General features: G+C 42.4%; 1 protein-coding gene across 1 annotated transcript in view; it reads right to left on the reverse strand.

The window, feature by feature from the left end:
- Nucleotides 1-24,329, reverse strand: part of TMPRSS15 (transmembrane serine protease 15) — a 508,008-nt gene that overhangs the window by 381,158 nt on the left and 102,521 nt on the right. Inside the window, exon 7 of the mRNA XM_044285898.1 lies at nucleotides 19,354-19,473. Within this exon, the coding sequence (XP_044141833.1) occupies nucleotides 19,354-19,473 (120 nt within the window). The remainder of the gene's footprint in view (nucleotides 1-19,353; nucleotides 19,474-24,329) is intronic.

The raw sequence follows: 24,329 nt of genomic DNA on the forward strand, positions 1-24,329 counted from the left end.
TCTTCACCCGAATTCACTTCGTTGCCCTCAGATAGACTGGATTCGGAATCAGTGGCCCAAAAGTTGTTACGGCCTCTACGAGGTGTGCGCTTGGGGCGGGTCTTTCTTTTGCCCCAATCAAATACGCGGTCTTGATCATAGTCCGTTTTGTCCCGGATAAATTTATCCTTTTTACGGTCTTTGACCTCTGCTTGTGTGGCTAATAATTTTTTGTTTAATCTCCCCTCGAACCCGACCATCTGTGATTCTAGGAGCCGTCTCTGAAGTTCCTCCCGTGCTTTAGCTAGCTCCTCTGTAACTGCCACATATTCCGGCTGGTCGCGGGCTAGGACAAGCTCCGTCAGCTCCATAGAAAAACGCTGGTGTGCAGCTTTCCACTCCCCTGTGAATTGGGGATCATCCTCATACTGGACAATGTCTTTGAACAGACGCAAGCCTCTAGGGACTCGTCCGCTTTCTTTGTATGATTTAAGAGACTCAATGGTCCAGAAAAGTCTCACTTCTTTATCCGCTAGTTGAAATATCCTGGTTTCCAAATTCTTCGTGCTAATAGTGAGTACATAGTCCTGCTGGTCGCAAACAGCAAAAAATGTATCCGCCCCTTCGCGACCCTGGATAAGACCACATGCTGTGTCAAGTATAGGAGGTGATGCCGGATCAGCGGTCTGGGTGGTGTCGGCGTGCTCTGCATTTGTGTCACCACCAACCATGTGATCAGGGACACTGGATAGCCAACAAAAGAGTCAGCAGGGCCATTAGTGAGACAAGCCTGCACAGAAGACAAGTCAACTAGAAAGGACACCTAATGTAGCAATGACAAGTTAGTCAATAGGACTGTAATTCCAGCGCTTGGGCAGATGCCCACATAGATAAGTCTTTTTTAGAGACTGAATATATATATATATATATATATATATATATATATATATATATATATATATATATATATATATATATTTAAGTAAGGTTTGAGATACTTTTGTGTTTTACTCTCAAGACCCTTGTTCCTGTTGTGTTTCACTTGGAAGATTGATGGTTATTCAACAAAATTTGAGTTAATTAGAAAAAAGTTCCATTACACTGTATACAGCATCCCAGATTGGAGGAGAGGAGGATGAAAGTGTTAGTTGTGGCCCTGAGGGTGGTAATAGTACTCACAGTTAACATTGGCAATCTCTCCCTCTAGCGCACCCTGGGGCTGTGCAGTGACTGGAGGCCACATGTTTTATTTCTTGGGGCATACCCTGGTATTGGGGCTCCTGCCTGGTGGTAGTTGGGGCGACCTTGATGTTAGGTGTTGGTCTGGATGCAAGGCAGGAGAACAAGTGCAATGGCTGGAGAATGGTGGAGTCAGTAACCAGTCCAATTGGTATCAATAAATAAGCAGAATAGTAGTAGTACTGCATCTGAGAATAACAAGGCACAGTTCCAATGTATAGAACAGTGCAATCCTTTCCCAATAGCAGTATATTGACAGCAGCAGTGATGGAGGTTGTAATATTGCTTCTCCCTATCTCTCTCTCTAAAGTCTCTGAGGAACCTTAGGCATGCAATGAATCTTCTGCAGGTCCCAGACTAAAGGGTGCAGATATAGTATACAGTTAAGCAAGCCATCTCCATGTGTGGAAGGGTGAGATAGCAATGTTCCCTCTCACAGCAATAAGGTCTCTCTATCATAAATGTGCTCAATACCTTGCTGTCTGACTCCAAGGCAAAGCCTTGTAGATTCTGGACCCTCCGATTCTCCTTCTCTCTGGAGCACTTTTGATGATAAAGTATCTTCCTTGGCTCTAGGAGTCTCAGGGATAAAAGTTCTCTGAGCTTGGGACAGCATTGGGAAGCTTGCACATGTATCTCTTCACTACAGCACAGCTAGACTCTCACTACCGACTAAATTAATCTGGGGGAGGGGGGTACCAGGTTTATCATCTGGCAACATAACAGGATTAGACAAGGTTTTAATCTTTACTTGTCCATCCACTTCTATTAGGTATACAAATATAACAAATCACAGCATTTAACTTAGCAATATATAGCATGACATCAGATAACTAGTGATGATCGAGCACCAAAGTATTCGGGTGTTCGACCCGAACACATTACTATATTCGTGTGCTCAGTCGAGCACCTGAGTATAATGGAAGTCAATGGGAGACAACCAGGCACCCCCTGCTGAATAGGGGAGGGTACCTGGTCCATTGGAAAATGTCAGAAAGTGACAGACACACCACCAAAATGGATCGGGAACAGCATGGGAACGATGTCTGGATGCATCTTGGACTCCCAGGTCACTGCTGGGAACCATGTTGTCCGAGTTGTATGCCACTTTTGCAGACTGACAAAAATACGCACAAAACACCCCCAAAAACTAAATTTTACAGTAAAAATTGTTAGGAAACATTCTTTCCTGTATATTCAATTGTATAAAAAGTGCAAGTGCTGCAAAAAATTTCAAGCAAGAGGCACTCCAAAACAGCTTGTATATCACATAAAGCAGGGCCTCATTTACATTGTGGTACAATTGTTCAGGTAGTGGGACTCCTACACTCATAAAGTCTATGCACTAAGTGAAAGGGCTGCCAAAAATTACAAGGAACCGGCACTCCAATACACCCTTTGTTTCACATAAAAGAGGGCATCATACATACCCTTGCAAAATTATGATTGATGGCCTGCTGGTGACCCTCAAAAACATTTGGAGCAAGGGCCTGCTGATCTGACCATCTAAAACCTTTAGGGCGAGGGCCTGCTGCCGCATTGATGACTCTAGATAAACTCTGGGCGATTGCACGTGCTCGTGACGGCAACATTCAATTTCGATGTCTGCCCTATCAACTTTCAATGTTCTTTTCTGCGACTACTATGGTGATCACGAGTAACGGGGAATCAGGTTTCGATGTTCGATACCAGAGAGGGAGCTTGAGAAAGGGATACCACATCCAAGGGAGGTCAATGGCTGAAATCTGATCGGCTGTGGTTGCCTTGCCCCTTTTTTTTCCTAATTGTGAACCACCCAGAGAGGGTGGATCAAGTTAATAAAGCTCAAGCATCCAAGGAAGGCAGCAGGCGTGCGGCAATAACCCACTCCCGACTCGGGGAGGTAGTGACGATAAATAACAATACAGCACTCCTAAGCGGCCCTGTTATTGGAATGAGTACACTTTCTATTAACAAGGATCTATTGGAGGGCAAGTCTGGTGCCAGCAGCCAGCTTGCTCTCGGCCTCCATAACGTTCACCCAGTGTTTCATCATGGTGAGGATTGTGTTGACCAGACTCTTGGCTAATGGGACTGGACTTGTCGGTGAGGGCCTTATTGACTCTAGATAACTTTTAGGCGATCGCACCTCCCCGTGACGGCGACGATCCATTTGGATGCCTGCCCTATCAACTTTGAAGCAATTTTTCAACAAAGATCTTCTGGTATAGCACCGTCTATGGGCACTAGATTAGGCCCAGATTATTTAAATTTACGCAATAGAAACAGTTTTCGGATAGAGTACTGTATAGGTCACGGATGTGCATTACACACACATACTACAGAGACAATAGATGAGGACTGGCCCCTGATTATTTAAATTTACACTAAAGAAACTGTTTTCGGATGGAGTACTGTATATGTCACGGATGTGTATTAAACGCACACTATAGACAATAAATATGGCGCTGATTATTTAAATTTACGTGAAAAGACACAGTCTGCGGATGATGTACAGTATATATCACTAATAGGTATTAAAGAAAAATATCTTGCTGCTGTCAAACACACAAAGTAGTCTTTTAAAGGATGTTGGGGTCTTTGAAAAGCTTTTGGTAGTAAAAACAGCAGATTTTTCTCCCTGCACTATATGTCCCCTCCTCAGCCGACATGGCTACTGGCATTACAGTGATGGCAGTACTTAACTGGACGTTTATTGGCTGCTTAGCAGCCTTGAAACATACGGGGAGGAGACTCAAGCATGGCGCTCGAGCACATGCGGTACTCGGCCGAGTACCGCCATGTGCCGAGCATAGCGATGCTCGAGCCAAACCGGTATTCAGCCGAGCATGCTCGCTCATCACTCCAGATAACCCTTTGCAGTAACCCTGCTCTGGGGTAGTGCACCTACAACTGCCCAAACAAATATGCTGGATTTAGTACACTAATGACTATATTATTATAGCTAAATCCATTTATAAGTTCAGTACAAGATGGAAAATAGGATCAAGAGTATACAGTCTACACATCATATCTAATAATGTTAATTCTATCACATATTCACAAGTTCCTGGAATCTAAGTGCCAAATAAGATAAAAACAGGGTTTCAAAAGCGGCAGTGAGCATGGCTTGAGTTAATAAAACCACCTCTTGCAGGCACTACATGCCAGTCTCGTGAAACATTAGAGCCAAGACGAGTCATTAGTTTTACTATGTGATGCATCAGTAAAAGATCTTAGAGCAACACTAATACAGCAAAAAACATCCCGTAGCAATTGCAAGTCAGGCTCAGGCAATCACAGAGAGAGAGTATGTCAAATTGAAAAGGTACTGCTAGCTCTGCTATTTGGAAGGAAGTCATTTCACAGCAATACATATGGTTGATATGTAGAGATGTACTTGAATCTCATGCCACTGGCTAAACTTACAAAGGCTCCCTCATTGAACCTTCCAAAGCAGTTACATCTCAAGATTTGTATGAATGTCAGAAATGATAGCAACTGCAATGACTTACATATTGCCAGCTCACTAAGTAGGGCTTATCTGCCTAATACAAATAAAAAGAACCAGAAAGATACAGAGCCCATAAATATGTATGATTCCTTCACTGCAGCAAAGGATATGGTAATAGAAATAACAAATAATCAGTAAAAAAGAGGATAAGCATGAGAAAGCGCTGAAACGAGTCTAATATTATATCAAGAGACATTAGTCACTAGAAATGTGAGATTGAATTTAGAAATCTTGTCACAGGGTCCTCGGAGATTGCTGCAAAAAATACGTGAAGACTTAAAAAAATGGAAGACTTTTTGACACATAGAGGACCCGGGGATGAGCTGAAAGCCATGGATTCAGCTCTATATCTTTGCCACATAAGGGCACCTTCACATCATTTTGGTTGTGCTGGTCCTTTGTTTGGGCAGAACAACGTAAATAATGGAAGTGCCGGATTAGGAACATAACTGACAGGAACAGAGCCGAATAGATCCTATTGACTATAATGGGGCTTGTTTAGTTTCTGGTTGAGTGAATGTTTTTTAGCAGAAAAAAAATAGTCCTGCCAACACAGATGTAAACATGCAATTACTGATCCAGTAGAGCCAATGCAGTCAAAATATAGTAGTCCAAGTAAAAAATACTCCTTCATGGCATCCATTTGATCTAAACACATGGCTATGCATAGGCTGAATGCAACTCGACAGTAGATGATGTAATACCCCAGAGTGGTATCACCATTTCTGCAGTCTGCTACTGTCTCCAAAGGTTAACATAAATGTCATCTTTATATTTATTTCCAGGTCCTTCACCATTGTGCATTGAGATTATTGTTATGCAAATGTTTTGTACATGTAAGGCTACTTTCACACTGACGTTTCTGGGTCCGCTTGTGAGATCCGTTCAAGGCTCTCACAAGCGGCCCAAAACAGATCAGTTCAGCCCCAATGCATTCTGAATAGATAAGGATCCGTTTAGAATGCATCAATGTGGCTGTGTTTGGCCTCCGTTGCGTTTTTTAGACGGTCACTAAAACGCAACTTGCAGCGTTTTTGTGATCGTCTGACTATGCGGAGCCTAACGCAAGCATCTAGACTTACAATGTAAGTCAATGGGGACGGATCCGTTTTTTAGTGACACAATATGGTGCAATTGCACACGGATCCGTCCCCATTGACTTTCAATGTAAGTCAAGACGGATCCATTTTGACTTACACTTTTTTTTAAATGAATAATGCAAACGGATTTGTTATTAACAGATACAAGAGTTTGCATTATTCATGCAGGTCTGTCTGTGCAGATACAAGACGGATCCGCAGAAAACGCGAGTGTGAAAGTAGCCTAATATGCCTGGTTCACCAGCAGGTGGCTGTGTGTATCTGGCAGAGAGAGAGAGATCTCTAGACAGAATGGAACTCACCATTCTACCCCACCCCCCCCCCCCCCCCATTGGGCAGAAGAGTGCCAGTCCTGCTTCCTACCAGAAGGGAAGGGTTGCAGTTCTAGTTTAAAGCAGTCTCACCTACATGCACACGAACGTGGTTTGCGGCTCGGATGCAAACCCATTCACTTCAATAGGGCCTCAAAAGTTTCGGACAGCACTCAGTGTTCTGTCCGAATCCATTGCTCCGTTCCGTACCAATAGAGAGCCTAAATATTGTCTGGATGCAATTTGATGCAAGTAAAGCCATTACTCATTACTCATTACTAGTGTTGATCGAGCATGCTCGGCCAAACACTAGTTCGGCTCAAGCATCTCTATGCTCAGCACATGGCAGTACTCGGCCAAGTACCGCATGTGCTCAAGTGCAATGCTAGAGTCTCCTCCCAGCACGTTTATTGGCTGCTACGCATCCAATAAACGTGCAGGGTGGTACTGGCACTCACTGTAATGCCGTAGGCATGTTGGCTACTGGCATTACAGTGATTGGCTGGCTGGAACGCAATAAAGCACCCAATGATACGTGTTCGGCCTATTGTGTGTGACAGCAGCAATATATGTTTGTAGCGCAACCTGCGCTAAATTGCTTAGTCTGTGCATAGGAAGGGACAGAGTGTAGGGAGTGTTATTGGAAGATTTCTATTAGGTCAACTCAACTGATAAGTCACCATTTTTTGGCGCATAAGGTTTTCACCCTCAGTTTGGTACTTTTTCTGGGACTGAATCTTCTGGTATACCTGAAGAGGAGAGATTCTCTTCTTCGTTGTCTTCTATCTGGCAGAAGATTCAGGTTAATTTGAAAAAGATTGGCGAAAGATATAAACGGATGGCTGACAAGAGACGTATGACTGGTCCGTACCTGTGTGTGGGTGATTTTGTGTGGTTGTCCACTAAGAACATTAAGTTGAAAGTACCCTCTTGGAAGTTGGGCCCAAGATTTATTGGTCCTTACAAAATCTCGGTCATTATTAATCCGGTGGCGTTTCGTTTGGAACTTCCGCAGGCCTGGAAGATCCATAATGTGTTTCACAGGTCCTTCTTGAAGAAGTATGTTGAACCTGTTGAACTATCTCCTTTTCCTCCACCTCCTGTCTTGGTAGATGGTAATCTGGAGTTTCAGATCTCCAGAATACTCAACTCGCGTGTTCTTCGGGGTTCCCTGCAGTACCTGGTGCATTGGAGGGGATACGGTCCTGAGGAAAGAATGTGGGTTCCAGCTACCGATGTCAATGCTAGCCGCCTTGTGAACGCCTTTCACAGGGCACACTCGGAAAAAGTTGGTCCTGGGTTTCTGGAGGTCCCTCGTAGAGAGGGGTACTGTCATGCTTTGGGCAGGATCCCACCCCCTCACAAGCTCTGCTCATTAGTTGGTTAGTTATGCTATTTATACCTGCCTCTCACTATAGCCCTTGCGGTTTATAGTTTTTGCTGGAGTTCTCTGCTGGTGTTTGGTGGATCTCCTGCTCCCAGTTCATCTTCAGTTAAGTCCTCCTTCCTTCCCTTCTGTTGTTTGTACTGGCTAGGTAGACACTGGTGTCTTCATCTTTTGCAAGGAACTGGTTGTCTTTTCGCCTGCTCCCTAGCTGAAGGTTTGTGTCAGTTGCAGCAGGTCTTAGGTTCAAGTGCATGAACACTTCTACTATTGAGATTTGTTCATGTTGGTAGCAGTCAGGGAAAGGCTCAGGGATTGTCAGGAGGTGACCTTTCCCTGTTCCCTATCTGTGGGGTCTAGCCTGCTGTTTTGTTTAATTTTGTTGTGTTTGGTTTGCTTCCCTTCCCTCAACTTCCATGACAATCAGAGACCAGACTGAGCTGTGGCTCTCACCCCTTAACCTACAACTAGGCATGGTTGTGTCTAATTATGGCTGTAACTTGGTGGCGGCTTTGGAGCTCGGCAAGCTCACACACATCCCATGCTTAGCCAACGTCTTAAACTTAGTGGTTCACCGGTTTCTCAGAACCTACCTCAATTTACCTGAGCTACTGGTGTAGGTGCGCCGCGTGTGTGCACATTTCCGCAAGTCATCGACAGCTTCAGCTGGTCTGTCAATGCTGCAGCAGCGCTTGAAATTGCCAGCTCACCGGCTGTTGTGCGACGTGAGCACACGTTAGAACTCAACGTTCCACATGTTGGCCAGGCTTTGTGAGCAGCAGAGGGCAGTAGTGGAATACCAGCTGCAACATGGTCGTCGCTTTTCCAGTCAGCTTCCGCTATTCACACGTGAGGAGTGGGCATGAATGTCTGACCTCTGTGAAGTTTTAGGAAACTTTGAGGAATCAACACAGATGGGGAGAGACGATAATGCTATTATCAGCATAACCATCCCACTTCTGTGTCTACTCAAACGCTCGCTGCTCAAAATTAAGGACGACACTTTGCCGGTGGAAGAGGTGGAAATTGGGGAAGACATTACACAGCGTGATAGCCAGACCACCCTCAGTTTGTCTCCCCAGCGCAAATTGGAAGATGAAGAGGAGGAGCAGGAGACAGTTGCCTCCACTACAGAGTGTAGTACCCATGGAAGTTTAATTCCATCGAAAATTTCCATCTGACAACGCTTGCAGCAGAGTCCGTAGTTCCTTGGCCAACTAAGGAGGGGAGACAAGGGGAACACACAGCAGTTCCAACAGAAGTAAGGCAACACTCTTTTAAGCCTGGGACAGTTTCATGACACCCCACCAGCACCCTCACCCTGATGTGCGGCTTAGTGTCACAAGGAGGGAAACAAGGAGGGAAACATTTTGGAAGATGGTGAATGAATACATACGTAGCAGACCATGTCAGCATCCTTAATGATTCCTCAGTGCCTTACAACTACTGTGTGTCCAAGCTGGACATGTGGCACGAACTGGTGCTCTACGCCTTGGAGGTGCTGCTCTGCCCTGCTGCCAGCGTTTTGTCTGAGCTGGTATTTAGTGTTGCTGGTTGCATTATAACAGATAAGCGTATCCGCCTGTCAACTGAAAATGCTGACAGGTTGACTCTTATAAAAATGAACAAGGCCTGGATTGACCATGACTTCTCGACTACACCAGAGGAAAGCTGATGAACATAAAGGCACTTTAAATGTGTTGTTTATAATGTACTGAATACACTGTATTCCCATGCACCCCTTCCACCACAAACAAGGGTATATGGTTGAATCTTCCTTTTCTCATCCTCCTTCTCCTCTTCCATCATATCAACATGCTTATTTGTCGAATCTAATATTTTACAGGATAATCTCAGCTGCAGGCCCTTGTATATAATTGCTTAGTGGGTCAGCTCACCAGCAGGCCCTCACCTACAATGTTTTACAGGGTCAGCTCACCAGCAGGCTCTTGCATATCATTTTTTAGAGGGTCAGCTCTCCAGCAGGTACTCGCATATAATGTTTCACAAGGTCAGTTCACCAGCAGGCCCTCACATATATTTCTTTAGAGGGTCAGCTCACCAGCAGGCCCTCGCACATAATGTTCTACAGTGTCAGCTCACCAGCTCATCAGCTCACCTACAGGCCCGCACCTAAAATCTTTTACAGGGTCAGCTCACCTGCAGGCCCACACCTAAAATGTTTTACAGGGTTAGCTCACCTTCAGGCCCTCACCTAATTATACCTAATACGTAATTTGCGCGCATGCTGCCTTGCTTGGATGTGGTAGCCATAGCCGTTTCTCAGGCTCCCTCTCTGGAATCGAACCATGATTCCCCATTACCCGTGGTCACCATGGTTTGGGCTGAAAATAACATAAAAAATTGATATGGCAGACATCCGAATGGATCGTCACTATCACAGGGACATGCGATCGGCACCAGGTTATCTAGAATCACCAAAGCAGCAGCAGGCCCTCGCCCACCATGTTTTAGATGGTCAGATCAGCAGGCCCTTGCTCCAAATGTTTGTGAGGGTCACCAGCAGGCCATCAATCAAAATTTTTCAAGGCTGTGTATGATGCCCTCCTTTATGTGTAACAAAGGGTACATTGGAGCGCCGGTTCCTTGTAATTTTTGGCAGCCCTTTCACTTTATATACAAGTAAATATACAGAAAATAATGTTTCCTAACAATTTTTCCTCTAAAATCGATTTTATCTTTGGTTTGGTGCGTATTATTGTCAGTCTGTAAAACTGGCATACTACTCGGACAACATCGATCCCAGCAGTGACCTGGGAGTTTAAGATGCATCCAGACATCGTCCCCGGGCTGTTCCCGAACCATTTCGGTGGTGTTTCCATCAATTTCTGACCTTTTCCTATGAACCACACACCCTCCCCTCTTTAGAGCAGGGGGTGCCTGATTTAATGCTCGGGTACACCTGAGCATCCCGATGTGTTTCGGCCAGAGCACCTGAGTACCCGAGCACTTTGGTGCTTGATCAACACTACTCATCACCTTTATTACTCTGGAGCCTAACCCTGGGGAGCAGGAGTTCAAAAGATTGTCAGCACTCGGACCCTATGCACGCCGGCACGGAAGGGAAATGGAGCCACGGTATATTGAACAGACTCCCAGCGAGCAACGAAGACGCCCTCATTGCACCAAAGGCCTAATTTGCATATTAAGGAAAAGTATTATAACTCAGGAATGAAGCCTCAGAACAACAATAGCAAAACAGCATTTTAGCTATGTGAACCAAAGCTATGTGTCTATGCTAACAGCTGGATAGAGAGATCGCTGGTGACAGTCCAGATTCCCTTTAATCTCACATTCTACAGTCTATGGCAGGGATGAATCCAGAAGAGGTTCTTTAAAAAGGAAGCTTGGGGATTAATGCATAGAAAAGCTGTTACTTGACGAGAATATCACTTTGTGACCAATTGATCTTGTGCTGCGTGGACATTTTGCTCTTTAAGTAGCACACCTCTTCTTCAGTCCTGCAATATGTTTTCATGTCCCTATGAAATCTGATTTAGAAAGGCAGTAAATGGATTTGTAATATGATAAATTACATTGCAATCACTGGTGTATATATAGGACTTGGCACTGTTATTCCCGCTGATAAGGGGAAAAAAGTCTTCCTGTTGGAGGATTTAGATTACTGTCTCCCTTTAGTTTTTTGTTTTATTTTTTACCAGTGTTATTTTCTAGTTGAATTTCATACAACAGGAATCTAATAAATGCTGTACAAATTTACCAACAGACGACTGTACGGCGTGAAACATTTTAACTGGATGATCGCATTAGGACTGGAGTGATGTTTGCATTAAAATGTCAGGCTTCCAGAAAGCTACCAGCATTCTCATCCATATTTCTAACCATTATTTAAAAAAAAAATGAGGCATAGACATACACCATTGTGCCAAACACTGGATGCCCTATTGAAATTTCCTATTATGGTGGTATACATTAGATAAAATGCATCTTAGCAATGCCTATATGTGCTGGAAAAGTTATCAATCTCTGCTAAATACAGTTTGGTTATCCTGACAGGGGTGTAGCTATGAGAGGTCGGCAAATCATATCTTCCTGGCACTAGGTGGCCAAACTGGTACCAACAAGCCTATCATAATCACATTTATTTTGCATTAATTGTGCTTTGACAGCAAGGAATACTTAATTAGGCTTACAGACAACAGATGTGGTAATGTGGCGAGTAACATCATTTCTTCAAAGTAAATAATACATTTAAATAAAGCAATGAAAATAACTGCACCAATAAGATGACTAAAACCATTAAAGGAAATGCACAATACCCAGAATCAAAGGGTATCTGCAAATGGTTTGTTCTTTAATGTAATGTTATATCATGTCATGTTATGCCATGTATTACAACCAGAATAGTTGTACCGGTATATAGATGGCACACTTAAGGTCAATAACTACAGTTGAGCGAATCAAATCCAACAAAGTGGAATTTGAACCAAATTTCTGAAAAAATTTGATTCGCCGCAAAGTCAAATTTCCTTGTGCTTTGTGGTAGTCAATCAATTTAACCTAGTTTAGCGCTCTCATTAAGAGAAATGCCTGATGAAGGGACTGGTGATGTCTCAAAAGCTCACTATGTAACATCATTACTTCTATCTTTGTTAGCCATTAACAGGTAACAAACCTGCAATGCTCTTTTGTTTCTCTTAATGAGAGCACTAAACTAACTCAATTTAACCTGAAATAGTGTAAATCGCTGGAAAAAAAATCCTACTTACGTTCTCCATTTGTTCACGACGGGCCAGCCACCATTTTGATTAAAGATCTCGGACGAAATCCCGTTCATGGTGATGACGGCATCTCGAGCCACACAAGATTTCGTGCGAGATCTTTAAGCAAGCTGGCGGCGGCCGAAACATCGCAAGAAAATGGAGGTGGTAAGTATGATTTTTTATTTCTGTTAATTTTACACTGTTTTTACAGTAAGATGCCACGATCATGTATGAAAGTAGTATCTGAGTGGTACAATGATTGGGAGTGGTGCTTTTGCAGCTCCCTGTCATTGCATACGCTACTTACAATAAAATGCACTTCGAGACAAAGTAATTTGTCACAAAGAAAAAAAAAATATTTAAATTCGTTGAAGCAGCCGAATCAAATTTTTCCAAAACTTCACTCATCTCTAATGATAACCTTGGCTCAGCCCTTTGCAGGTTGTTAGGTGTTGGCTGGCCCCTAGCTCTTAAATGTTCTAGGAGAGTCTTATCATGGAGCCCAGCTTGCTGTCAAGGCTAGGAATCGTACTATTGGCTGTGTGCAAGCCCAGAAAGGGTTAATCAGCCATCTTAGATCTTAAAGAAAAAGCTTTGCCCACTCCAGAGCAGGAAACAAGATAGTATTCCTAGCAGAAGAATAGGAAACACATGCCTGTGGAGTACTTCTCATGGTTTGGGGTAAGGCACCTTCAGCCTTTGCCCAATTTTCTTATTTTGCAAAGAAAGAAGCTTTAAACAATCAGAAGCATTTGTATAGAGCTGGGACTCCTCAAACTGCTGCTAGAAGCCCGACTCCTGGGCACAGGAAGAAAATGGTCCGGGCTTGCTGTGCCATCTGCTTGTGGGTCAGCCGTCAGTTTCTGATTAACTTGTGCCTGGGGCAGGAGAAAAGACCTGCTTCAAGAAGCATCTACTCTGCGGGCCCAATTTCCAGGAAAAAAGAGATAGACCAACGCTCCCTCAAGGAGCCTTTTGCCATCTTGAGGAAAGGTGTGCTGCTTCTCTGCCCAGTAAGGCTCTGTCACCGAGTACATCAATCCACATTACATCAATTCTGAGTACTGCTGGGAGCCATTACAGCAATTATTGTGCCCTACAGCTGTACTTACTGTGCCACTGCTAAACTACAAAATGGGCTATGAACTATTTATGCTGCCATTACCTATGGCTACATCTAGTCCAAGTCACTTGGAACCTCGGAGCATACTACCATTACTGTTCAACCTGAACCCACAAAAAAAGGGGTCTGTCCTCATAAGCATGGGAAAATGAACAACCACCCAGTGCGAGCCAGCAAAAAGGAGCAAGTGGAACCTACTGCACCACAGCTAGCCTAATTACTACTACTAACTTGATACATGGAGGAACTTGTGCATTAGCGTGAACTCAGAAGGAATCCACACAAGTCTGGTGTGATATCTAGAACTACTTTACTGCTGCTGCAATTCCCTAGCTGCAACCTGCTGAACACTAGTGATGAGCGGCAGGGGTCATATTCGAATTCGCGATATTTCGCGAATATTTTTTATAATATTCGTCGAATATTCGAAAATTCGAAAATTTGCCATTTTTTTTTTTTTTAAAAATCGGCAAGGTAATGAGTGTGTAATATGCGATTTTTCATAATTCAAATTTTCGGATTCAAATTTTTATTGCGAATTTTTCAACTTAACAACTATTAGACAAGGAAGATTATAGCACTATTAACTAAATTGCTCTATATTCGATTTTTTGAATATTCGCTATATTGCTATAACAGTTTTTTCGAATATTCATAATATATAGCAATATAGCGAATATTCGAAAAAAACGAATATAGAGCAATTTAGCTAATATACTGCTATAATCTTTTTTTATAGTTGTAATTTTTTTTCCAATCTGAACTTCAGATGAGAAAAAAATTACAACTATTAGACAAAGAAGATTATAGCACTATATTAGCTAAATTGCTCTATATTCGTTTTTTTTCGAATATTCGCTACATTGCTATAACTTCGTTTTTTCGAATATTTGTAATATTCTAAAACAAGAATATATAGCAATATAGCGAATATTCGAAAAAACGAATATAGAGCAATTTAGCTAATATAGTGCTATAATCTTCTTTGTCTAAAAGTTGAAAAATTCGCAATAAAAATTCGAATCCGAAAATTTGAATTACGAAAATTTGCATATTACACAATCATTACCTTGCCGATTTTTTCAAGAAAAAAAATCGTTCATTTTCGAATATAACCCCTGCCGCTCATCACTACTCCTAAAGTCAAGTATATTGCAGCCTTCTTATTGGCCCACAAGCTAGAAGCAGGAAGGGATCATGTGTACTGATAAAAAAAAAAAAAAAAAAAAAAAAAAAACGGGAAAAAAAAATCGAATATTCGAAATTAGGAATATATATAACTATATTCGAAATATTCGCGAATTTTCGAAGTACCTATATTCGCGATAAAAATTCGAAATTCGAATATTCGTGATCAACACTACTGAACACAACTCAACTGAATTGACACTACTAGATATTTTGACCACCAATAGTGACCTACTTTATAGTGATCTTTCTATGAGAGATGAGGGAGCTATCTTTTATTGCCCAGATAATCTGATATCCGTTACTCCAACTACAATAAAGCATTAGAGGTCCTAAGAGAAACAATTAGCAGAATTATACATGAAGTTTAACCACAAGAGGTCACCAGGGCTCTTGAGATGAAATTCCTGCTGGAGCTACCACTACAGAGACCAGCCTTGAGGATCCAGATGCTGTAAAGAAGGCTGAGGGCACCAAACAGGCCTGAAGCCTTTCCTGATGAAGACAAGTAAAGAATCCAGAGCCATCAAGAAGAGGTCTCTAAAGGGTGAGACCATTGGCCCTGTTTGTGTGTACTTTGTTGGCCATCTTTAATCTGCCCTCATCTCTCCATTGTTCTAAAAGGACTCCACCCACATTAGTCTGCAACGTTTTAGTTACCTAACCAAAGAAAGATCCAGACACAGTAGAGCTCTTTGTGATCTGTTCCCTGTAACATTTAAGGAGTGTACCAAAGGAAGACACTCAAATATGACCTTTCTGTATCTTCTTGCAAAAAAAATATTGTTCTGCAACATTGAAGATCTGTACCCATTGCCATGGACTCTCATGTACTTGTGCTCAGAATTTTTGTTTGACGCTACCACAAAATTGCTCTGCTGGTTCTTTCTTTATATATAGCAGCCACTTGTATTCGAGCGATCGTAGTGTTCACGTCAACATTTACCAACGTGGGAAGTGAACACTACGATCGCTCGAATACAAGTGGCTGCTATATATAAAGAAAGAACCAGCAGAGCGATTTTGTAGCGATTTGGTGAGGAAAGATATACGGTAAGATTATCTTCGAACCACTTTCGAACATTTACCGGTAGGATATTTATCAAAACTGCAGTGTTATTATCCCAGTGGGACCCCGCTGGTTTGAATATATAGCGGGACGCTGCTACATCTTGCCGGTGTGGGACAGGAAATAATCAACGTTGCCTTTAATTACTTCTGTACTGGATTTTTCAGGACATTATGAACACTGTCGGCATTATTTTATTCTGTAGTAATTTGTGACAGAGAGCTATACGAAAATCATAGCTAATACGTTCCCTGCGAAGATCTAATAGGATTTAATTTGGATTCAAATATTTATGTGAATATTTATGCGAATATCTACAGGTCCTTCTAAAAAAATTAGCATATTGTGATAAAGTTCATTATTTTCTGTAATGTACTGATAAACATTAGACTTTCATATATTTTAGATTCATTACACACAACTGAAGTAGTTCAAGCCTTTTATTGTTTTAATATTGATGATTTTGGCATACAGCTCATGAAAACCCAAAATTCCTATCTAAAAAAATTTGCATATTTCATCCGACCAATAAAAGAAAAGTGTTTTTAATACAAAAAAAGTCAACCTTCAAATAATTATGTTCAGTTCTGCACTCAATACTTGGTCGGGAATCCTTTTGCAGAAATCACTGCTTCAATGCGGCGTGGCATGGAGGCAATCAGCCTGTGGCACTGCTGAGGTGTTATGGAGGCCCAGGATGCTTCCATAGCGGCCTTAAGCTCATCCAGAGTGTTGGGTCTTGCATCTCTCAACTTTCTCTTCCCAATATCCCACAGATTCTCTATGGGGTTCAGGTTAGGAGAGTTGGCAGGCCAATTGAGCACAGTAATACCATGGTCAGTAAACCATTTACCAGTGGTTTTGGCACTGTGAGCAGGTTCCAGGTCGTGCTGAAAAATGAATCTCCATAAAGCTTTTCAGCAGATGGAAGCATGAAGTGCTCCAAAATCTCCTGATAGCTAGCTGCATTGACCCTGCCCTTGATAAAACACAGTGGACCAACACCAGCAGCTGACATGGCACCCCAGACCATCACTGACTGTGGGTACTTGACACTGGACTTCAGGCATTTTGGCATTTCCCTCTCCCCAGTCTTCCTCCAGACTCTGGCACCTTGATTTCCGAATGACATGCAAAATTTGCTTTCATCCGAAAAAAGTACTTTGGACCACTGAGCAACAGTCCAGTGCTGCTTCTCTGTAGCCCAGGTCAGGCGCTTCTGCCGCTGTTTCTGGTTCAAAAGTGGCTTGACCTGGGGAATGCGGCACTTTTTCCTTCCCACAGACTTCCCACTGAGGTGCCTTGATACAGCACTCTGGGAACAGCCTATTCGTTCAGAAATTTCTTTCTGTGTCTTACCCTCTTGCTTGAGGGTGTCAATGATGGCCTTCTGGACAGCAGTCAGGTCGGCAGTCTTACCCATGATTGCGGTTTTGAGTAATGAACCAGGCTGGGAGTTTTTAAAAGCCTCAGGAATCTTTTGCAGGTGTTTAGAGTTAATTAGTTGATTCAGATGATTAGGTTAATAGCTCGTTTAGAGAACCTTTTCATGATATGCTAATTTTTTTAGATAGAAATTTTGGGTTTTCATGAGCTGTATGCCAAAATCATCAATATTAAAACAATAAAAGGCTTGAACTACTTCAGTTGTGTGTAATGAATCTAAAATATATGAAAGTCTAATGTTTATCAGTACATTACAGAAAATAATGAACTTTATCACAATATGCAAATTTTTTGAGAAGGACCTGTATATGCCATCGAGTTTTAAGTACTGGTATACTATCCAGCCTATAGACCACCATTCATCTATATTCTATGCTATGTACTGTTGAATATTTATAGTGATTTTAATATGTGCGTTATATCCTTTTTATTGTTGTTTTTAAGGGTGTTTCAAAGATTAATACACTTCTGTATGGTTCCAATGTCTTGAGAGTGCCCAGTTCATCTATTTAAATTTTTAAGTCTGACCACAGATTTTCTATTGGATCGAGATCTTGGTTTTGACTAGGCCATTCCAACACATTTACATATTTCCCCTAAATCCACTCAAGTGTTGCTTTAGCAGTGTGTTTGGGGTCATTGTCCTGCTGGAAGGTGATCCTCCGTCCTTGCCTCAAATCACGCACAGAGTGGTGCAGGTTTTTTGCTCAAGAATATCCCTGCATTTAGCACCATTCATCTTTCCCTGAACTCTGACCAGTTTCCCAGTCCCATCCCCCCAGCATGATGCTGCCACCACCATGTCTCACTGTGGGGGATGGTGTTCAATTTTAGTCTCATCAGACCAGAGCACCTTCCTCCATACATTTTGGGAGTCTCCCACATGCCTTTTCACAAATTCACAATGTGCCTTTTTGTTTTTAGCTAAAAGTAATGGCTTTATTCTGGCCACTCTGCCATAAAGCCCAACTTTATGGAGCGTACAGCTTATTGTCGTCCTATGTACAGATACTCCAGTCTCTGCTGTGGAACTCTGCAGCTCCTCCAGGGTTACCTTAGGTCTCTGTGTTGCCTCTCTGATTAATGCCCTCCTTGCCAGGTGCATGAGTTTTGGTGGGCGGCAGGTTTGCTGTTGTGCCATGTTCTTTTCATTTGGTTATGATAGATTTGATGGTGCTGCTGGGGATCATCAAAGATTTGGATATATCTTTATAACCTAACCCTGACTTCTCAATAACATTGTCCCTTACTTGTTTGGAGAGTTCCTTGGTCTTCATGGCAGTGTTTGGTTAGTGATGCCTCTTGCTTAGGTGTTGCAGCCTCTGGTACCTTTCAAAGGTGTGTATATGTAATGACAGATCACGTGACACTTAGATTGCACACAGGCGGACATCATTTCACTAATTATGTGACTTCTGAAGGTAATTGGTTGCACCAGAGCTTTTATTAAATATATTTTTCTCATTTCAATTCACCAACTTAGACTATTGTGGTCTGATCCATCACATAAAATTCAAAATAACAAAACAACTTAAGGCTGTAATGTAACAAAATACGAAAAAAGTCAAGGGGGTTAATACTTTTGCAAGGCACTGTATGTATAAATATAGATACTAGAAATTAACAAATTAATTCTATTAATTTGGAATTCAACCTGAATTAAACAAAAAAATATATAAGTTTTTAACTGGAGTCGAGCACACTTCTTCAAATTTAGCAATTCTAATTTGCACGTATTTTCCCCAGAAACCAAGAGGAGCATTGGCTAGAGTAGAATAGTCATCACATAAACCCAAAATAGGCCACCTTGCCATGATGAGTGGGCCCACGCATTTTGATCCCAACATATACAGAGTGCTGTAATGTTGATGTTTATAAATTATGATGACAAGCAATAAATCAATACATGTAAATGCACCAATCTCCTCCAATGGCAAGCAGACGATTGTCAGTGTACAGGGGCCTTCAGCACGTAGAGAACACTTACCCAACATTTCATGTATAGTAAGCTTACTGTTATTTTTACAATATTTCAATAGTGTTTTTTTTTTTTGTTATACCCTAAATTACTATTGTTGTGCACATATTGTATCACATACATAAACAACGTTCATTGTCAGAATAATGTACTTGCTGTGAAATATCATTTATGACATGTATTATCACTAATAGCTTTAGCAAAATGTAGCACCTTTTTGCTACAGGAAAAGAGCAAAAAAATAAAATAAAATATCCCATAACTCAATGACACCAATCCCTGTAGTATTTCCTCTTACCACATGTGCTGTTATATTCATCAGATCCATCTGGGCAATCAGGCAATCCATCACAGTAGCGATTCTCTGGTATACATGTTACAGCATCATTACACAGTTTCTGGGAGGGTGGACAACGAGCTGTAAGAAATACAAGAAGAAGAAAAAAAACATTCTCAGTATGGATTCTATATTGGCATCTATGTTCACAATCTTATTTCAGTTAAAAAAAATGGTCATGCGTCTGGTTATAAATTGATACATTTCTACAACCACCATTAAAAAGCATCCATTGAAAAATAACAATTTAGATATCATTTTGTATCTATTGTTTGATGGTATAAAGTCTAAAGGGTGTTAGCTCTAGACATGATGGTGACTATTAGAAATCCCCTCAGTATAGGACTTCACTATCTGATTGGAGGGGTCTCCCCCTCCCCCAGGCATTCAGCTGTTCTGCAGTAGCTCCAGAAACGGCATTGGAACTACGCTGTTATGTCTATTGTGTAGTGGACAGAGCTGGTAACTGCAGTGCTGCACCCATTGAAGTGAATGGGAGAAGAGCTGCAATACTATTACATGTTGGATATTTTACAGTATAAGAGGGGGTTCTGTGGGGTTCCCACTGCCCCTCTCCTTTTCCACAATGGCTGAGACTAGGGTTGAGTGAATCAAAGTATCCAAAGTGGACATTGATCTGAATTTCAGGGAAATTTCAATTCCCGCCAATCCGGATTGGATTTCCTCATGGTAGCGAATCAATTTTCCCTGAAAATGGCAGTAAAAACAAACAAAAAAAACATACTCGTGCAAGGTGACTTATGACATCACCACTCCAGCCAGCGTGATGACATCACACACCGTGCAAGATTTTGAGCAGGATCTTCTGCGGGGGCCTCTTCATGCTCAAATGCATAAGGTGAGTATTATTTTTTATTGATTAACCCCTGAAAACCCAAATTTTTTATCTTAGATGCCACGATCAGCTATGAATGTGGCATCTGAGGGGCTCTATGACGGGGTGCGGGGGAGGTCCAATCACCGCTCCCTATCATTGCGCCTGCTATTTACAAAGAAATGTGCTTCATGATGAACTAATTTGTCACAAAGTTAAATTCGGCAAAGCAGCCAAATAAAATTTTTGTAAACTTTGCTCAACACTAGATGAGACCAGCAGAAGGAGGGAGCGGTCTGTCACGGCCTATGTTATTATGACCGTGACACAGTTGCCGTGCAGACTGGCTGCCTGTGGCAATGTGTAGTTTTTGGTTTGCACGTGCACTTCCCCGTTAAGGGGAGTCTTACTGCTGTTTGGTGAGCATGGGGGTAATTTCCTGACTAGGTGTGGATCAGAGTGTGGTCTCTTTGTGCTATTTAGCCTAGGCTTGTAGCATGGAGGTTAGTTGTGCTCTAGTCTTGCTTTGGGATGAAAGCTATGCTCCAGTCTTCGGCAATTCCATCTGCCTAGTCATTGAGGGCTACCTTGTTGGACATCAAGGTCTTTTAGCAATGTCATCCCTATGTCTTCTCTATGTCTCCAACATTCCTTATGTGTATGTTTGGTGTGGGTTTGATTTGGGGTTTGGTTGTTATGTCTAGTGCATTGTTACATGTCTGGTCTGTTGATGTTGTGTCCAGCATGTCTGCTAGACATTTCCCCTGTTCATTTTCTCCTCCCAAAGGGGGTCCCTGGAAGTTCCCCGGAATGGGAACTATGGGCAGAGCTGCCTGGGGCTGCCATGCATCATCCCGCATGGTGGTCCAGGTAGTGACTACTGGATTCAGTGTTTTGGTGTTGGTGCTGGGTCCTCCCTGGTGTGTGTTTGGGCCTAGACACTTTACTAGTATCCAGTTGTTTTGGCATGGACGGCTCTAGTTCCTGGTTGCCGCTGCGTCAGGTAAGTGTCCATGTTTGACCTGTTGGCAGTTGTGTTTGCTGCTTCTGGACACTTACCTGTCGTGTTGTCTGCTGCTAACTGCCATCATTCCCTTTGCTAGGTCTGATAATCCGGTTCCTCTGTTTCCTGGAGGAATCGGTTCTCTCTGCCTCCTGACGCCATTATGTAGGGATCGATATGGTCAGTAGGGCCGAGGTTCGTGAGTATGAGCCCCCCTACCATCGAGGGCTGCTCATACAGTCAGGAGGTCAGGGATAGGATTTAGGGAAGCATTAGGAGGTGACTTGCTCCCTTATCCCTGATTTCAGGTCTAGTTGCTTTTTCCCCATGGAGACATTGCATGGTGGGGGGTTTCCCCCAATCCTCATCGTGACACGGTCTCATCTTTCTCAGGCTCCATAGCAGCTAGAGACATTGGCCAGGGTGTGTTTGAAAGCTAACAATCTATGTTTAAAAAACTTTGACTGAGATTAGGAATTTGGGATGCTACCAGAGATACGCATACAACTCTTAGAACCTAGGTCTGGAAACTCTAAAGGCCTTATCATAGTCAGCACTGGTCTTGTTTTAAACCTTACATTGCCAGTTTTAATACAAGCTCAAAATATTATTTCTAGCTGCTAGAGCATGAGATACATGCATCAGTATCCAGGATGTGTGAGATCCATCCTTGGCTACAGAAGTTCCACCCTGCCAGGACATATGAGCTAGGGGGGTTATACTTCAGTAGCCAAGGATGGATCTCATATGGATACCTTGGGTATCCAAGTACTGTATATATGAAAACAAACACGTCAGGTGTGGTGTCAGGTCCTTCCCTCCTTTGCATGGAAGGACCAGTCACCACACCTGATGTGCTTGTTTTAATATATACAGTACTTGGTTACCCCAACATGGATAAATTCAATGTTCTGAGCCCAAAATTAGAGATGGCCTTGCGGTTTGCACTTTGCTCATTCGCGGTTCGCCGAACAGGCGAACATATGTCGATGTCCGCCGTCGCCATATTCTTTGCATTGTGCAATTTTGACCCATGACACATCCATCAGGTGGGACAGGACAGCCAATTGAGATGTTTCAGCACATGGACACCCCCCCACCCTATAAATAAACCTGATCTGGCAGCCATTTTACATTCAGTCTTTTGTCAGTGTAGGAAGAGGTTGCTGTGTGGAGCAGGGACAGACTGCTAGTGACACCAAACGACAGCTAATAGGGCCACAAAAGTCCTTTTAAGGACTGGTATAGGTGTGCTACCGATAGGTGTGACATGCAGAGGGGTGTAATATACTTATAATATACTTTCTAACATAGAAAGTATATTATAGTGCATTTGTATTGTGCAGTAGTTGTGTGCGGTTCTGCTGAGATACCACAGATATATAGAGGGACAAACGCTATTCGAATAACTAATTGCAACTGGTGTGATATACCTGTTGCCCCCCAAAAAAACTGATTAAGGGTGTGATATACCTGCTTATGCAAAATACTGATTGAGGGGTGTGATACACCAGCTTCCACCAAATACTGATTGAGGCCTGCGATACACTAGCTTCCACCAAATATTGATTAAGGGGTTTGATTTACCAGCTTCCTGCAAATACTCATTATTGGATTCTATATAAATGTTTCCACAAAATATTGATTATTGATATACCGGCTTCCACAAAATATTGATTGAAGCCTGCGATATACCGTCGCCGGAACTGCCTGCCGGATCCGGAAATCTGCATGCAAACAGACGGCATTTGTAGACGGATGCGTCTCACAAATGCATTGCAAGAACAGATCCATCCGTTTCTCTTTTTTTTTCCACATTTTTAAAGGTGAGGACGGATCCGGCATTGCGGTATTTTTAATGCACTAATACACTTTTTAATGCAGTAATACATTCCTATGGAAATAAATGCCTGAACATTCAGGCAAGTGTTCAGTTTTTTTGTCCGGAGATAAAACAGTAGCATGCTGCGGTATTATATCCGTCCTGAAGAGTCTGAAGACTGAACTGAAGACATCCTGATGCATCCTGAACGGATTGTTCTCCATTCAGAATGCATGGGGATAAAACTGATCAGTTCTTTTCCGGTATAGAGCCCTTAGGACGGAACTCTATGCCAGACCTAGTGTGAAAAAACCCTAGTGTGAAAGTACTCTAAGTATGAATTTTATGGGTTTTTTTACACTATTTTAGGTGAAAATCTATTTGCTACCATAAAGCACATGGAAATTCGGCTTCACGGCTAATCTAATTTGTCCTGTAATTCGGATCAAAGTCCACTTTGTGAACTTCGATTCGCTCAACATTACTCAACACGCATTACTTCCTTCATAAGCTAGACGCTTAGGGCTCATGCGCACGAAAGCTTTTTGCGTTCCGTATACGGGCCGTATTTTAATTCCGTATATGGAACCATTCATTTCAATGGGTCTGCAAAAGATGCGGGCAGCATTCTGTGTGTTGTCTGCATCCGTTGCTCCGTTCCTTGGCCCTGCAAAAATTGAGGCATGTCCTATTCTTGTCCGTTTTGCGGACAAGAATAGGCATTACTATAATGTTGCCTCCTGTTTCGTTCCGCGAATTGTGGAAGGCACATGGGCGGTATCCGTTTTTTGCGGACCGCAAAAAAAAGTCACGGTCGTGTGCATGAGCCTTTACGCTGTAGAAAGTAGGAAGTGGTCATAACAATGTGACTCGACCGTGTATTTGTTGCTTTCATTAGAACAATATAAAGAGAGAAAAGTCCAGCTCACCAATAATAATAATCCCCAGTGCACGGACAAGCCAAGGCTGGCTCAATGTCGACACTTGATGCAGAAGAAACGTCCAGCACGTAATAGGTTAAAACGCTGCATCATATTTATTCCATCGTAGATAAAATCAGTATACAAAGCAGTGGTCGTCACCTCCCATCACCTCCGTCAGACCGACATGTTTCAAACCAGAAAGGTCCTTAATCAAGATCATGATGCCGGTCTGACGGAGGTGATGGGAGGTGACGACCACTGCTTTGTATGCTGATTTTATCTACGATGGAATAAAGATGATGCAGCGTTTTAACCTACTACGTGCTGGACGTTTCTACTGTTTCAAGCTTTCAT

The sequence above is a fragment of the Bufo gargarizans genome, chromosome 3 (genome assembly GCF_014858855.1).
Source record: "Bufo gargarizans isolate SCDJY-AF-19 chromosome 3, ASM1485885v1, whole genome shotgun sequence".
Taxonomy (NCBI): domain Eukaryota; kingdom Metazoa; phylum Chordata; class Amphibia; order Anura; family Bufonidae; genus Bufo; species Bufo gargarizans.